A 17,076-nucleotide genomic window follows, 5' to 3' on the forward strand; every position below is an offset into this window, starting at 1 on the left:
CTGATGGAACCAGATGTATAAACACTCTGATCAGCTGTGTCAAAAACGCAGAGAAAATATATAGGTAAATTACATTTTAGAGGTTCAGTGTTTGAGAAATGTGATGGCGAGGGAGATAAAATCTGTTCATGGCTAATTATTATCTGAATTTTGTAAGTAAAACGATTTCCTTTTTAATCTGGACTCATCACCCATACACATGACAGTAGCAGGACAAGATATCTAAAAACACACAAAAAACACATGTTGTTATATTGGTAGATATTGCAGCAAAACCATTTCAGAAAATGTTAATCTTTTTAGTAATTTTTATTCTTTATCTGTCTTTGTCGCATAAATTTAGAAGCCAATGAAAAACTTAAAGGATAAGGAAAAGGAAAGTAAGGAAAGTCTATATTTTTCTCATGGCTATAAAATCATCTGAAAAGAAGAAAAACAATAACATTTTAACAAATTTGTGTCCTGAACGTCGTCTTCAACAGAAGAAGATTATGCAAGAGATGTAAACCTTAAAAAAAAAAAAAAAATTAATCAATATCTCCATTAAAAAGAAAAATCCATCCAACAGCTGGGTAGCTTTTAGCAAATGCACTTTAGCACACATTTGTGAGTATTTATGGCAACATCAGCAGGATGTTAGTGGGATTTACTCAAACTAAATTGTGTGTTCGTAATAAAGGAAGACATCATTCTTTCGCATTTTTTTTAAACAATCCTTTTCTATTGTTTACTCTCTTTCTATCCATAAGAATATAAGCGAGGATATAGAGCAGGTTTTCTTTCTGCCATTTCCCGTCTTGCAACAATGTTGTAATAAAGTGTACGTTCATAAGCACCACATCATTCATTTTTGCAAAGTGTTTTAAAAAGCCAGACGTGTGAATACTCATGAATGGTTCTGCTGAATCTCTTTGGCACTCAATATGATCACAACAACAATCAGGCCTCTGATCAAAACAGAAGCTATCCCCAGTGTGGCGTTACTATGGTGAGTGGCTCCTGGTTGTGTCCATTGATAATCGGCCATGGATTGAAGTATGGGAATACAGGCTCTTTGAATTTAGCATCATAAAAGGTGAAGAGGTGGCTCATGTCCGCTGCATCGTAGAACCCCACTTCCCCACGACCATAGTCCAGATAAACCCCCACCCTTCTCGGGGGCTTAGAGGGATATAACAAGCTATCCTCTGAATCTGTGCATGCCTCATACTCGCTGGTGCCGTTGCCGTTGTCCCTCAGGACAAGGGTCCAGAAACCATCATCTGGACAGAGGCTGATCTCCTCCTTTCTGTTGACAGAGGCAGTGGCCACACCCAGACCCCACGCGGTCTTACAGCCCACCTCCACCTCCCAGTAGTGTCTGCCAGAAGAGAAGGCTTCAGAGCCCAAAACAATGTTGTAGAGGGTGAAGCGCTCTGGGTTGTTGGGCAAGTTTGGCTGGAGTTTCCCCACCTTGACGCTTGTGAGACATGGGGAAACCCACAGGCAAGGGTAGGCTGTGTCCGGGTTGAGGGTCACCATAGCGAGAGCTGGGAGGCCAAATAAGGAGTTAGAAATACGGAAATACAGCACAGAAGATTTGTTGACAGAATATTACCCAACAAAGAGTCTTTGACAATGACCGTCAACAAGACATTGAATCCTCAATTACTGTAAGATGAGCTAATTGAGAGCATCAGCTACACAGTTACAGATAAAATATAAATGATATACTACATTAAGACAGTAAACTGTTATATAACACCAAGGATTTGTTTAATCCAGTCCATCTGTCTACTGTTACAGAATCAACACGATGTCATGCATTTGGCAAATTGCCTGCAACACCCAAATGAGTCTTTGCACAACCGCGCTCTGGCTAGCAACAGAGTGGTTTTACTTTTGAAAGCAAATAGTCATATTTAAAACTTATCATCATTCAGCTCACACAGAAAGAGCATGACATGACAAGTGAAAACAATTGCGTAGACTTTCAGGTTCATATCCTATGTTTTCTCTGTATTTTCTTTCCCAGATTTTACAAACCTTGAGAGGAGGAATCTATCTGGCCCAAAGATGAAGTAGAGAAAACAATCTTATATAGTCAAAGCTACAACAACATATTAGGAACATTTCAAATTTTCTGTCAAATGTTGCGTGATGAACAAGGAAGCTGTTCAGTATTTGTAACAAGGTTGACATTTACTGTCATTTAAATTCTGAAATCTATTTTTTTAATGAAAACACAATTAATACACCTAGTACAATAATTTGATCTCACTTATTAAAGAGAATTCATAAATGTATTCGTTTATCAACTTTGCCTTTGTGCCTAGTCAGATTATTTCTGGTGTAGGTGGGTGCATTCAGTATTTATATTTTAAGCGCTTAGCATATTAAAAAAAAATCAAGGCTGTATTTCTGAGAGTCTTGTGTAACAAATCTCAGGCATAGTTTGAAATTTGTGGGAGGTGAGGGGAGCCATTGTTTTCAGACCCTAACAAGCACAAGGGACTAAAAGTCAGGATACTTCAGCCTCTACTCCATCTGTTTTGATCTTTGTTTTTCAAAAGCTATCCTCCTACATAGGCGTCTCATTTCAGTTAAATACCTGGCTGGAAAATGGAGCTCATTCTTCTCCAGGTCTTGTACTGCAGAGGTCCCAGAAACTTTCCTGACTGGAGATCAGTGCTCACCTCTGGAGGGCACTCAAAGAAGCTCTCAGCCCTAAGGACGATAATTCAAGAGGTAAAGAAATCCTCGTTATTTTTTGTGAGACACACAGATTATCATCATTTCTAGTGAATGCCTTGTATGTACACATAAACAGAGTGAACAGTGTCTGCATTTTCTCAGTCTATTCAAAACTGGCAAGCAAATGTACTTAAATGTAAAATGATAGAAAACAAAAATCACAAATTCATGCTTGTCATATTTTTTTTCCAACTGCTGAGTTTTATGTCTTAATTCCTCCTTGAAATTATGGGCTGGACTGACAATGTATGACAAAGATGACTCAATAAATGTCAATAATGTCTATATACAGTATCTGGTTTAAATGAAACTAACTTGAAAACAAACAAAATGTTTTTTTGTGACTTTAGACTTACACAGCCACATAAATAAAGAACAGAAAGTGGCTTGAAAGATATAACTTTCACTGGTTAATGTTATCACCAAAATGATACTCACCCTCCAATGAAATCTTTGATTCCCTGAAAAAGAGTAAATCACAACAAGCCTGTGGTTACAAAATTTGCCAGCCTTTGCAGATAACATTGCTAACACTGCTCTTTCAGAGACTATAAATAGACTTAAGCATTTTCTCTGTTGTGTTTCTTCAGGCAGTGCACCAGTAATTCATCCTTCAACCTGTTTCTTACCTTGAGCTGCTCTGGGTTTTCCTCTTCCCTCAGTTTAAGGCGAAGCTGGTCAGCTGTACTTTCCAGTTGGCTGATTTGCTCTGTCGCTTGAGTGAGCGCCTCCTCCAGCATGCGGAGTTTCTCCTCTTTCTGCTTCTGAAGTTTTTCCTTGATACACTCCTCCTCTTCAAGAAGGAAGTCCCTCAGACGGCCAAACTCTGCAGAGACAAGCTCTTCCAGATCTCCTGCTTGCTCCTGAAAAAAAAAAAAAAAAAAGAATGACTGTATTCACTGAGGGTTATATATATATATATATATATATATAGGGTATATACCAGTCATATGGATGTGGCAGTGAAACAGATCTGTTTGTATATGTCATAAAACCACATTGACAAACTTCCTGTCAACCTATCACCCACATCCTGTCACCGTGACATAGAAACAGAAGTGAAAATCTGTAAGTGTGCGCATAATCTGGCTCAAACAGACAGACAGGAAAACAAGCATACCCAGACAAGATAGAGAAGGGAAGAGCACAGACATGCAGTTATCTCCTGCTGCTCCACTTTAAGTTCATATCTTAATTTAGCACACACTCACACAAACATAGGTTAATGCTGAAGTGGTAGAAAAACTGGACCAGCCTAAATTCTGTCTGCTGTTATCGCCTATCTGAGGGTGTGTAGCATGCAGTCTTTTGTATACATATGTGTGTATGCATTAGCTTTTGAAAAATGCGAAGGGGGAGAAAGACAAACATGACATAACCTGTGTGAATGTTATGAACCACCTATGGCATTTCGGGACCACACGTCTGCAGTTGGAAACATGAGAATCACCATGTTCGATGAACAAGGCTGAGTAACAAGCTATTGTGTCACCGCTGACCATCAACAGGATGAGTCAGCTGTCATTTATGCCCATCTAACAGGTGAAGGTAAAGGAATGTGGGTGGACGTTGCCTAGCTACAAGAATTTCCTGTTCTTGTCACAGGATGAGAGACATACATACTTGTTGCATTCAGACTTATGTTCTCGACCATTTATGTTTGTGATGACTCACAAACACACACAAAACAGAATACCTTAATGAGGAGGATCTTTTCATTTGTCCGTTTTTGGAAGAGTGAAGCCTCCTCTGTCTGTAGTTGAACCCTCTCTAGAGCCACAGACAGCTTGTCCTGTTGATATGCAGCATAAATTGAAAATCACATGCAAAATATTGCTGTATGGAGTCAGTGAATCAGATGTACTTAAATGAAGAGTTAATTGGATTGGTGGCTGTATCTGAACAACATCACCTAAAATGGGAATCATATGATCTCCACCCTTTCCCAGAAAAACATGCTAAAAAACCCTGAAGGCCTCTCTGTGTAAATCTCTGAACAAACTGATGGCCAACTGCGAAGTTAAGTCTGGGTGAGTTTTAAGAGCTCACAGTGAGCTGCTGAATTCCTGTAAAACACCAAGTAACCAAAGGCTGCTGGGGGAAAACAGGGTGTCACCTGACTTCAGAAACATAGATAAATAAATAAGTAAATTCCCAGTATTTTCTCTCTGAAAGGCCCTTTTGTTAACACCAGAGCAACAGTGTGTGTGTGAGTGTGTGTGTGTGTGTGTGTGTGTGTGTGTGTTTGCTTCAATTTCGTTTCCATAAAGTTTGACTTGATTTTTAAGGAGTGTTCGTTAAACTTCCCTGAGCAGACGGGGAGTGTCATAAGGACATGGTGGATGCGGCACACCCTAAAAACTAAATCAAATGTAATCCTGTGGCCATAGTTATTGTCAAACATCAGAGTATAAGCCAGATCATAAGGTTAGGTGAGCCATCGATCATCTCAGACAGTGGTGTGTGGTGAGAGTCTCTACCTTGTAGTTCTCGAAAGCCTCGGTGATGGGGATGACGTTGTGGGTCTTGTGGTCCCGGGACATGCCGCACACCAGGCAGATGGGGAGCTGGTCATCCTCACAGTAAAGCTTCAGCTTCTCTTCGTGCTCCTCGCACATATCCATACCGAGGCCCGGCCAGTGTCCGACGGACGTGGCTTCGCTGCTTGTGCTAGACCTGGGCTCCCATTCTTCCGGTTCTTCCGGCGCGCCTTCCGGATCCCACCAGGTGAACCCCGCGGTCGGGTCTGTGACGCGGGCTCTGCGCACACTGTCCACGACGTTGCACAACAGCGAGTTGGGTCGTAGTTTGCGGGTGCACGACTTTCTACACTTGGGACAATTCGACAGCTCTTCCGCCTTGGCTTCCCAGCACTGGATGATGCACCGTTGGCAGAAGTGGTGTCCGCAGTCCAGGATCACCGGATCACGGAAAAGCTCCAAACACACCGGGCAGGTCAACTCCGACTGCAGCTCATCGAGCGCGTTGGACTCAGCCATTGCCAGCCGAGCACATAGTCCTGAAGCGGATCCTCTGGTGCCAGCAGCGTGTCAACAGAAAACTAGACTGATGATCCGTTCACTGGCTCGGAGGGAGTGGCCCGAGTCTGACGGAGCCTGACGGAGCCGTGATGTTTGGCGGAGGGCGTGCAGAAACAGGTCCCGGATCTTTACCGGCGACTGAGCCCGCGGCCAAACAGGTCTGCTTCGAAAGAAACACAGCTCGTTACACATCACCTCGGCTTCATGTGTTTTTTTTAAACCCAGTTTACTAATTATAACAACTAAAGATCTACTTTGGCACAGTGAGCCATCTGAACATAATAAAGTCGTCTTTATATATATTTTGGAAGTAATAGGCGAAATCACCAAAAAGAATCCAGTTGTTAACATTTTGATATAAAAAGTTTATATATATATATAAAAAGAAACCAATCATGTAGGCACAGCCCAAAAGTCAACAACAACATGTTTAGGAAGTCATCCGTAATCGTATTAATCAGCTGGAGTGTAGGCTTTAACTCCAATCAGTTCAATTTAACATCTCTATCAAGTGGAGGTGCAACACCATACATACAATTAGAATAATAACATTTTCCAATGCACTTCATTTGTGACAAATACAATCAAACGTTTGTAATCTAAAAGAAAATCTAAAACAGGGCTTAGAAATTTCTAAACTAAACCATATTTACATGATTCAGATATCGCTCTTCCAAACGCCACCCCGCGCTTGGTTTAGAAAAAGGCAGCAATTTTACCCCACAGAAGACAGTAGGTGACCGAAAGTGAACCCGAAATAACGTTTTAAAACACCAAATCTACCCATAAGGTCATCTGAATAAACATGCTAAAGTTTAGCTAGCTAACGTTGTTTCCCTAAAATCGACAGTTTTGCTAGTTACCATAGAAACCGCCAGCCGACAAAAAACACGTTAGCATGCTATCACACTGAAGCTAGCCTTAGCGTTTAGCTGTCTTTTAGAAATAACTTTTCACGGAAAGGTTTCTACAGTACAGAGATTTATTTACGTACACAGTGCACCGATGCATCCCCACACCCCTCCGTGCAAAAGCATCTTTATTAAACTCTGCTTAACGTCATCTTTGCACGGCATATTTCAGTTGAACAATTCAATCAACAAACGCTATTTACTGGTTAGCGCCTGCTTTTGCAAAATGCATAAAATAATAATCAATGACCACCAAAGAAGTTCCAGGTTGACAGTGTACAACGAATCCAGGAAGTACAGGGGAAACTTGCTGACACAGAGCATGTCAATAAATGTCAGCAGCGCTCGTCTATGCGGAAACGAAAAATGATGGTAATTCCTGAGCATCAGCAGGGTGCGATTCATCAGCAGTGACTGTAAATGAAACATAATTGCTCACAATATAACCAGTTCCAGTGACCTAATCACGATTAGTTTCTGTGCCCCGTCATACCCTGAGAACTAAGCTATGATGTAAGAATTATACAATTTGGGTTTCTTTTATTCTGCATCAAATCCATGCAAATTCCCATCAGCAATAAACCTACACCCACATGTTCAGGCACTGTTCACCATTTCTCAGCGAATTCACGAAGCAAATGTGAAAATAGCCAGCATGGGGCTTTGAGAGGTTAAGATTTAATATTATTATTATTATCATTACTATTGTTGTTGTTGTTGTTTTTTGCTGTATTCATCATCACCATTATTATTTTTTGCATGTTAAAAATTGAGACAGCCTAACAACAATACTCAAAGATGCTTTACAATTCAATTCAAAGTCAATTTGAAACAGTAAAATGTACAGAATAAATTAAATCAATTAGAGCAATTTGGAGGTGAAGGGAAAAAAGGAACGTTAATTGAAGACAGATTTGAAAATGTGGCTCAGGAGAAGCATAAAAAACAAACGTGTTTATTGTGTGAATCCTTACAATGAAAGAGTGTAATCACTAAAAGGTGTTTTTATGGGCCAGTAACTTTTTTTTTGTATTATAACTTACAGATATTATTGTCTGTTGTCAATAATATAAAAACAATTTGGTCAACTCATCAATATTTTAGCTCTCTGGTTTGCATGTGATGAACAACTGAAATTTAGGATTTTCCTTCAACTAACTCATCAAACATATGCATAACAAAATAAAGAAGCCACGACCTTTATGTAAAAGGTCTATTGCGAAATAATGGAAGTACTATGCATAGGATATGGAGCATTAATATCTTTTGAGGAAAAAAATCTGGTTCCCAAAATAAGAGACAAAACTGCATAAATGCTGGACAGCCAATTGTCTCACAGCGATCCGCACGGAGTTTTGTGTAACACAGGTTTTTCCATCTCCAGGCACCAGAATGTTTTGCTCTTTGTGGTCTAAATTATATCACTTAACTATCAGTAAGCCCACACATATGATAAAGATGCTTCAAATTAGACCCAAAGTATAGCTACAAGTTTTGGGATTCAGCCTCTTTTCCTTTACTTTGCAAAAGCAGCTAAAGATATGAAACAATATGGTTTCTATACTAATTTACTGGTTGTGAGAATGGTTGTAGACTTCCCCTACTAATCAGTGGTAAGAAGGGGAAGTATTATGGAAAATGGGGGAGTGGGCTGAAACTGTCATCCACAGGGTTTCTGCTGTCAGTGTATATAAAAGGAAGCCCCAGTGACTGCTCACTAATACCCATAGTCCAGACACAGGAAGGACGCACAGGAAATATACGTCTCGTTTAACTTTGCTGATCTGCAAAATGTCTCAAAGGAAGATGCTGCAAATCTCCACAGCAGCTCTGCTTCTTGTGCTTCCTTGGCTTGGTCGCCTGGTCTTCGGAGAAGTCAATGAAGATTTTTCTCACTGCCTTGATTTCTTTTATGATAAAACTCCACCACAGGGTATTGATACGGCAGGGTACCAGATGATATGCCAGCGCTACAAAAACCAGTACCGCTTTGCAAGCCTTTATCACCATGAGCATCGTATCCCTCTATACTCTTCCTACATACTCAGCCCTGCAGATGGAAAACGGCCAAACACCAGTTGGATGTATGAACCACAGGTTAGTAAAATCACAATATATGAAGTTAAAGAGCAGCCTTTTCCTTTAAATACTGTACTCTGTTGAGCCTTACTGTTTCAGATATATTGTGTTTAGACATGCCAAGACATGAGCAGAGTAAAGCAATGCTCCTCTCTGGTTAAAATGTAGAGCGTGTGTAAAGTGTGCCTAAAAAAAAAAAAAAAAAAAATTGGTGAAATCACATGAAAAATACAAAGAATGACATATGAAATGGTAAACTAAGGAATAATCTGAAAAAAGAAAAAAAAAAGTTTAACCAAAAACAAAAATAGACAAGTAAGATACCAGAAGACAGTTACAGGGTGGTCAAATGGAAATCTAAGGGGGAAGATTAAGTGGTAAATGTTGCGGTTGGTCTCTGTGTGTGTGTGTGTGTGTGTGTGTGTGTGTGTGTGTGTGTGTGTGATAAAATGGCTATAAAAACAATAAAATAATATGTAAAATAATACCATCTAATATAAAAAACAATTAGCAGTTGTGGTTACAATCAATAAAGGAAATTGATAACAACAATAATAATTATAATATAATATAATAACTATAACCAAATAACATAATCTCTTCTGCTTCTTAATTGTGACTTGTCCTTCTCTTTACCACTCTCCCTTTCAGTTGGCATTTTCCCGTGCCAGCTCAGAGATGGAGCCTTTCATTACCCCTGTAGACCAGAATGTCATTGAGAGTCAAGCCATTCTTCAGGACTTCAAGAACTCCAACTTTACCAAAGGCCATCTCAATCCCAGCATGCACCAGAAGACAAAAGAGGACCGTGAGGCCACCTTCAGCCTGACTAATATTGTCCCTCAGCGGGCAGGCTCCAACTCTGGCCCCTGGAGCCGTCTGGAAGATGAAATGTTGAGAAAATTCAAAGCCTTCTGTGAAGGGCAGATGTATGTGATCACGGGGGCCATGCCTTATAAATCTGGAGTACGCTGGATTAATAACAGGGTGTCTGTACCTGAGTACATGTGGTCTGCTTACTGCTGCCCATCCTACAAGCCTAACTTGCCAGAGTCTATTCAGTCATCTTTCCCCACTTATGCAGCAGTGGGAAGGAATGATCGCCATAGTGGAGAAGAGATTGTGCCAATTAATGTGAAGGCAAGGGCCTCAGTTCGAGGCTATGATGTGAGGCGAATGACTTTAGAGAGTCTGGAGGGCATCCTGAGACAGAGGCTGGGCATGCCCATCACTCTTTTCAATGGGCAGTGTCAATAAGAGGGATTAAATAAAATCATTAAATAAAAGCACTTCGCTCCATTGTCTGGTCAGAATTAAGAAGTTAAGATTTAATTTCCCCCCTTATGAACTTTCTCTCTACTTACTGGGCGAGAGGAGAATTTAATTAACTCAACATTCTCTTGTGATGCTTCAAAATAATTTTTCCAATCATTATAATTTATGCTAATCTGAAATCATTGTCCAGATTGTAACATGCTCAATAAATAACCTGTGCATTTACTAATAAAATGAACAATTTCCCCAGCTTGCATTGTTTAAGATTTAAAAATCTCAAATATACATCATTTATATTCCTGATTGCATAAGAAAACAGGTCATGATGATTTCATTTCTTAATTCAAACAGTATTAAAGGTTAGAATTCAGTCCTTGATGAAATTAATGTCTCTTTGAACTGAGAAAATGTAAAAAGGAGTATTGATGCAGTTAAATCCATTCTACCACATTCAATACATTTTGCCTTGGTTGCAAGTCTTCAAACTCACCACTTGATGCCACTAATCCTACACTATTTAATATCCTAAACAATTTGCCCTCTCTGCATTACTCAGTTACAATATCATCAAAACAATAAACGAAATGATTAAATTAACAAAAATAACTCAGAAACAAATAAAACAACTCTGTTTCAAATAAAGTTAAAGATCACTTTTAGTTTGACTTCACCGCTGCTACTTCTTCAACACTGAATTGCTTACTTAAAGCATTTAACCTCAACAAAATATAGATTACAGTTTCTCAGGAGAAAAAGCATCCCACTGTCTACATCAGTTTGCTTAATCCCCCAAGTGCATACCAGTGCCATATCTTTCTTAGGTCGGAAACACACACATATCAGAGCTCTGGATGCCCATAAACCTGTCACCACTTCACCCTCCTTGGACCACGTTTCCTAGTTTTTTCAGCCCCTTATCAGAGTGGCTCACATTTTTTCATTCTTCAAACTTATAAACTTTGACAGCAAAAAAGTTCCAGTTTAGTATATCCTATCCAATAAAAGGAGACATTGCAACAAGATAGTTAATTCTGTTTGGCCATGCCATGGGTGACTGCATCATAACACCACTCGTTGGGGCAGCTTCAAAATCTCTAAACTCCCTTAATGTCTCATTACTGGTATATACCGTATTTTTCCCTTAAATCTTCTCAAAAATCGGCAGTGCACCTTATGTATGAATTCTTCTTGTGCTTACTGACCTCGAACCAATTTTATTTTTACACTGCGCTCAGAAATCTGTCAAAATGTTTTAGTGCGACTTCGGTAAGGCAAAAAGCTGCTCTGCTTGATGGATTGTCTGAGCATTCCCAGCTGACACAGGGAGTTGTGTTGACGTTGGTCCTTGGTTGGATATGGGCTGCAGCGTCAGACAACATTCGATAACTGTCCATGTAGTGCTGTCAACCAACCACCATCCAACATTTATTGTTACCTTGCTATGATTAGACATCAACGTTTTTCAAATCCATATCAGCAAAATGATGGATTTGTGGAAGACGAACGCTTTAAAATGTGAGTGTATTTTTCTGCATTTGTCACAACTGAACAATATTCTGAGTTATTGTGAATGAGTTGAATAAAGTTCGACTTACCTGACTGTCTTGTTTCGCTTTATATCTGTTTTATCATGCGCCTTGTGTGTGAAAACAGACCCGTTCATTGATATTACGCCTTATGGGCCGCAAAATACTTATTTAATTAAAATATGACCTTGTCTCATGCTGGGTGGAAATTAGTATTTTTGCTAAGTAGAATCTTACAGTTCTGATCAATATAATTTTCTATCATGTTTACTAACCCAATCATCAGCCAATAAAAGACTCAAATGTGTGAAGAGCCTTCTGATGAATTGAAATATTTATTTCTGAAGGATATGATCAAAACACAAACATACAAAACACTGAGCTGTCAGTGATATTATCAGAGAAAACAAGGCCTTAGGTTAACATGAGTGAATTACTGATAAAAAGATAAAAATGTACAATTTATTGATAATCATAAATAAGACCATGTTTGCACATAAATGAGAAAGCCTCCTATTGAAATGACTGGATGTCTGATTTTAAGCTTATTTCTCCTCCAGTGGAGAGACACCATATACAATTGTCTTCCTCTCAACTTTGACATTATTTACTCAACATAAATAGTCCACACATAAACTTGCTTTTTGCCTTCAAGTCACTTCAACTTCTCATGCAGTCAGAGTGTAAGAAAGGCAACTCTGAGGCTGAGAGTAAAATTAACATTAACTGGTCACAATCCACCACATTCCACCACATTCAATCAAAAACAGTCTTTCTTCTTTTCGGCTGTCACAGACTTGATGGAAAGACACTAAAAACATTGGTGGTTTTTCAGTTGCTCCACATCACTGAAGCCTCTGCCACAGTTGGAGCACTGGAGTGTTGCCTTTTCACTGTTGTGTATTAGTTGATGTCTCTTTAAGTACTCCACGCGACTGAAGCGTTTTCCACATGCTTCACACCCATATGGACGTTCGCCTGTGTGGATCCGCTGGTGTCGTTCCAAGTTGCCAAGGCGACTGAAGCTGCGTCCACACTGAGGGCACCGGTGAGGTCTCTCGCCTGTGTGCACTAGGTGATGTCGTTCCAGCGAGCGTGAGTGAGTGAAACGCTTTCCGCAGATTTCGCAGCAGTGAGGCCGCTCAGCTGCACAGGCACACTCGTGGTTCTTGAGAGCCCAGGCATGGCTGAATGTATTTCCACAGTGGGTACAAGGGAAAAGACTGTCCTCTGCTCCGCTGCTGTGCAAATGGGCGCCTCCTAGTGGACAAGGGTGCTCCTCCAGCTCAGCTTCTGAGGTGAAACCTCCTCCACACTGTGGACAGAAGTGTAACAGGTCCCCAACACCCTCCTCTTCCCCTCCGCTCTCACCAGCACTCCCTGGAGCAGATAGGTGAGGCAGGGGCTCTGACTCTCCCTGCTCGACACCATCCTCTCCAGTCATGATAGTGCCTGAGTCGCGCTCTCTCAACTTCTTTGACCAGCCTAACTTCAGTTCCCCTCCCCCTCCTGCTCCAGCCCCGACAACGTCCTTTACCACGCCCTGCTTTATCTGGCCTTCTCTTTCCAGGGTGGGTGGCTGAGGTTCCAGCTCTTCATCCTGTTCCATACCATCAAGACCTATGTACTTCGGGGCCAAGCTGACCTCACTGCCTGGCACCACCTTCAATTCAGGGCTAGCAGGCTGTGAAGTTGTCATGGCAGCCTGCTCACGGCCTCTCTCAGCCTTCAGCGCAGACTCCAGACCTCTCAGCTCCTCCGCACTCATGCCACCCTCTGGTGGTTCTGTTGAGCCCATATCCCAGTCTTCCTCCGTTCTCTCTCCTGTATGGGTGGACGGAAGATCTGACTGGTTTCCTGAGTAAAGACAGAGGGAGGAGGTATAGAGAGCACAGAAAGAGTGAGGAAGCTGGCATGAGCACTAATTTCCATGTCTTTTTAATTGATTGGTCCATGAACATTTCATGAACTTCCCCTCCCTCAACAAGTATGACTTGAGCTGTTTACCGTCGGTTTGATCTCTGGAGCCAGTGTGCAGCTTCTGATTGGACAAGCCCATCTTCAAAGCGTCCTTAATTAACTGGAGGGAGGCAGGTTGATAGCCCTCTGTTTGACTAAACTACAAAAAGGAACACACACTTGTAGGAGAAACAACCAAAACTACGCAATATATACTGTTGATAAATTTAGAGATTCAACATATGTTCCTCACTTAGATGCAACATTTAATTAAAGCCATATGTAGAATATATATAAATATATATATACATAAAAAACAACAACAACTTGGGACTAAAGCTACGGGATTGGTTATATTTCTTTGCCATTTCACCACTCAACACTCGATGGTTTACAGGGAGGCTAATGACACATTCTGGATGCTATGATTATTCAAATGTAGAAGACAAGTGAAGAGTGGATTTGTGCACTGCCACTTTTTCATGTGGCTGAATAGCAAACAGCTTTTCACCTCAACTAGTAGTATTTCTACCTAAAGCTCATGGCACTTGAGGTGTTGAGAGCCCTACTCAACAGGCTCTTCTGAAAGCTAAATATCAAATCAACAGCCTTCCCTTTATACACGTTATCTCTGCAGTCATTTGGTGGCTGAGAAACACAAGCAAAATTCTCTCTGTCTCCTTGTATTACTGCACTCTTTTCGTGTCTATGTTCTCTCTCAGTCTATATGAAGCTGCTGAGTAGTACAGAGATGATGTGCCACTTTCTCCTCCTACTCCTCCTCCTCCTCTGAGAAAGCCCGTCTCCCTCACCTCCTCTTTGATGTTGACCGTCTCCTCCCCCTCACCGCTGAGAATGCCCTCCCTTGCCTCGTCCTCCACCATCTCTCCTTCTTCCTCTTCATCCCCAGGGAACTGGATGAGGTACATCTCCCTGGCCTCCTTCCCCCCTCTTCCTCCTGCTCCCATCCCCACAGCTCCACTTCCTCCCCCACCTCCACTACCTGATCCTTCCTCCCACACACCTCCAGGCCAGCCTTTGCCATAAGCTGACACCAGTCCCTTCTTTGACTTCCCTCCTGCGGAGAAGAGAGGAAGACATAGAAAGGGTGGGAGGGAGGTAGAGAAATGAAGGAGAAAGTGAGGAGGAGGCGGAGTGGGTGGTCGAGGGTGGGCAGGCGAGATGGTGGGCCCGGTGAGACACGAAGGAAAGAGAATAAAATATGAGAGGGAGAGAGATAAGTGGGAGGAGATGATTGGAAAGCCAGAAGAAAGATAAAGGAGAGAAAAAGAAGGAGAAGTGGGACATAGGGGGGTGAGAACAGGAGCAGAGGGGAGGTGGGAGAAGGGAGAGAAAAAAGGGAGCAGTGGGAGAAGGAGAGAGTGTGTTGGAGGAGTGAGGAGAGAAAGGGGATTAGAAAGACAGACAAGAAAGTGGAAAGGAGAAAAAACATGTGACAGGAAAGAGAGGAGTGAGACATACAAGAGAGGGGAGAAGTGGAGTTGGTGGGGGCCCAGAGGAGGAGGGGAGTTAAGGGTGACGAGGTGAAAAGAGGAGAGAGAGAGAGAGAAGGACAGAGGAGAAGTGGAAGTGGAGAGGGAGTGTGTAATTATGGTGGTGGAGAGGAGTGGAAGAAGAGCGGGGTGGGTGGGGGGGGGGGTGACGGGGTGCACAACGTGATGAAGGAGAGAACAGAGCAGGAGGATGTGGGGGTGGGGAGAGAGGAAAGGAGGAGAGGCCGTGAAGGAGAGAGGAGCAGGAAGGGGAGGAGGGAGAGTTGGACGAGAAGTGAAGGAGGTGGGGGGGGGGGGAGGAGCAAGGCAGGAAGGGAGGGCGGGAGGGCGGGAGGGAAGGAGGGAGGGAGAGTGTGCAAATGCACAGAGGAGTGGGAGGGACAGAGTGTAGAGCGAGAGAGAGAGGAGAGGGGGAGGTGAAGGACAGAGGGAGCGATCATGAAGAGGAGGCGGAGGAGGAAGGGAGGAGGGGAGAGAGGGAGGAGGGGAGAGAGAGATCAGCTCTTGCCAGATGGTTTCCAACAAAACAAGTGAGTCTTCACATAAGCCCAGACTGCATAGTAAAAACCTTGTGTCTCAAAAAAACACAAACAAAAACCCCAAATCAAAACAAAACAAAAATAAAATCTCAAAACCCCACAGAAACATCTAAGGTGCGAATGAGTCATTGCACTATAATTGGAGCTCCAGATCTGCCACAGTCTAAATGATGTAACCCTCCTTGTTTAGCCGAAAAAGGCTAAAGCCCTCACAGACACTTACGGATCATCTCAACTTTTCGTTTCTGCCGTCCTCCGGCTCCTTCCTCCGCCGCGGCCAGCCCGGCGTTGCGGCGGTTTGCAGCCCAGCCCACTCCGTACTTGCGCTCTGTCCTCAGCTTGTTCTCGGTGAGCCTCAGCCGCAGTTTGAGGGTCTCGTTCTCCTTCCTGTTGAGGGACAGCTCCACCAGGTAGTCGTTCACCGTCTCCTGGAAGAGTTTGGTGATCTCGCAGACCGAGGCACGGATCAGACTGTCCATGACAGCCGTCAGATGCGTCTCAAACGTGGTCACCGATTCCTCCATCATCGCGGCCAAAGGTTCAAGATCGGGACCTGATGATGGCAGCTTATGTTAGTCATAATCACGATCACACCACACTGCGAGGGTCAAAACAAAAGTTTTCAATTCAGATGACTACATCGCCCAAAGCCACAATTTCCAATTCAGACCAATATGGTTCATGGTAGATAGAAAATTGTACTTTATTTGCTGGTACTAGCTAGCTATATTTGGACACCAGCGTGACAGCAATCAATGAATCACATTGTAACACATTTGTTATCCCATTTCTATTATCTTGGAATCAATAAATATTTATCGCCGGTTTATTCAAAAAGTATTACGGTGGCATTGTAGTTAAATAAAACAGGAATGCAAAACCCGAGAAAGGTTAGCTTGTTGGTAAACTTATATTATCGATCCACATCCAGCAACGATCAAGTGGAAGCGGAGCGGCAGCCTCTCTCAGGTTTTAAAGTGAATACGCTAGCAGCCGAGCTAATTTAGCTCAGTATACGCACCGTTTGCGGGGTGAAATCCGAGAGACTGACTAGGGCACGAAACGGTGACGGACGGTTTGAGTTCAGGGATCACGAATGAGCTTGGTCGATGTTTGCGAGCGCAGAAACGCGGTGACAAAGGGAACCGCCATCCAACTTCTGTCCTCTCTCTCTCCCTGCCACTGTTTTCTTTCTCGCCTCTATCGGCACTGCTTAATGATGCCTGACAACACTGCGCATGCCCGGTACCGTAATTACCCTACACGAGAGAGCAGCCGCACCCTGGAAAAGGGCACGCACTCAGATTCCATTCGCCACTTAAAGCCTACCGCGGTCTAAATATTGATGCTAAGGAAATAAAGAGTTACTAAAGAAAACACGAATCCTCCAGTCCGTCTGCGTTGTATTTGAACAGCTGTTATCGTTGTGCGTGTGTTGTTGTAGTGTCTTCCGGGATGGAGGGAGGCGCTGTGGTCACATGGCTGCGCGGTGCTCATAA

At 42.5% G+C, this 17,076-nt stretch overlaps 3 protein-coding genes across 4 annotated transcripts; 1 reads left to right on the forward strand and 2 right to left on the reverse strand.

Annotated features, from left to right (window-relative positions):
- Positions 1–221: 221 nt before the first annotated feature.
- On the reverse strand, positions 222–5,823 carry LOC115049521 (zinc-binding protein A33-like). Its single transcript, XM_029511793.1, has 6 exons — positions 5,214–5,823; positions 4,430–4,525; positions 3,363–3,596; positions 3,172–3,194; positions 2,591–2,706; positions 222–1,529 (listed from the first exon to the last, which is right to left on the reverse strand). Exons 1-6 carry the CDS (start codon positions 5,730–5,732, stop codon positions 964–966), a joined length of 1,554 nt encoding a protein of 517 aa, XP_029367653.1. The 5' UTR covers positions 5,733–5,823; the 3' UTR covers positions 222–963.
- Positions 5,170–10,407, forward strand: LOC115049525 (endonuclease domain-containing 1 protein-like). 2 transcript variants are annotated; one of them, XM_029511800.1, is made up of 3 exons: positions 5,170–5,932; positions 8,618–8,782; positions 9,416–10,407. In XM_029511800.1, exons 1-3 carry the CDS (start codon positions 5,864–5,866, stop codon positions 10,019–10,021), a joined length of 840 nt encoding a protein of 279 aa, XP_029367660.1. In that variant the 5' UTR covers positions 5,170–5,863; the 3' UTR covers positions 10,022–10,407. The 2 variants fall into 2 exon arrangements, with proteins under 2 accessions (XP_029367660.1, XP_029367659.1); XM_029511799.1 differs by lacking the exon at positions 5,170–5,932 and having other exon boundaries at positions 7,910–8,782.
- Positions 10,408–11,878: 1,471 nt separating this feature from the next.
- On the reverse strand, positions 11,879–17,025 carry LOC115049520 (zinc finger protein 768). Its single transcript, XM_029511792.1, has 5 exons — positions 16,599–17,025; positions 15,801–16,130; positions 14,337–14,602; positions 13,573–13,684; positions 11,879–13,422 (listed from the first exon to the last, which is right to left on the reverse strand). Exons 2-5 carry the CDS (start codon positions 16,102–16,104, stop codon positions 12,377–12,379), a joined length of 1,728 nt encoding a protein of 575 aa, XP_029367652.1. The 5' UTR covers positions 16,105–16,130; positions 16,599–17,025; the 3' UTR covers positions 11,879–12,376.
- Positions 17,026–17,076: the final 51 nt, after the last annotated feature.

Source organism: Echeneis naucrates, chromosome 10 (assembly GCF_900963305.1).
Source record: "Echeneis naucrates chromosome 10, fEcheNa1.1, whole genome shotgun sequence".
In the NCBI taxonomy this organism is placed as follows: Eukaryota; Metazoa; Chordata; class Actinopteri; order Carangiformes; family Echeneidae; genus Echeneis; species Echeneis naucrates.

Bases quoted from the DNA above. Each gene is read 5' to 3' on its own strand.
- LOC115049525 (XM_029511799.1), top strand. From the start codon at position 8,477: ATGTCTCAAAGGAAGATGCTGCAAATCTCCACAGCAGCTCTGCTTCTT. The intron at 8,783-9,415 runs GTTAGTAAAATC...TCTCCCTTTCAG, and splicing joins GTTGGATGTATGAACCACAG to TTGGCATTTTCCCGTGCCAG.
- LOC115049521 (XM_029511793.1), bottom strand. From the start codon at position 5,732: ATGGCTGAGTCCAACGCGCTCGATGAGCTGCAGTCGGAGTTGACCTGC. The intron at 3,597-4,429 runs GTATTCTGTTTT...TTTTTTTTTCAG, and splicing joins AAAAGATCCTCCTCATTAAG to GAGCAAGCAGGAGATCTGGA. The intron at 3,195-3,362 runs GTAAGAAACAGG...ACTCTTTTTCAG, and splicing joins AAAACCCAGAGCAGCTCAAG to GGAATCAAAGATTTCATTGG.
- LOC115049520 (XM_029511792.1), bottom strand. From the start codon at position 16,104: ATGATGGAGGAATCGGTGACCACGTTTGAGACGCATCTGACGGCTGTC. The intron at 13,685-14,336 runs GTGAGGGAGACG...TCCTTTTTGTAG, and splicing joins CGGTCAACATCAAAGAGGAG to TTTAGTCAAACAGAGGGCTA. The intron at 13,423-13,572 runs GTAAACAGCTCA...GTCTTTACTCAG, and splicing joins CTCCAGAGATCAAACCGACG to GAAACCAGTCAGATCTTCCG.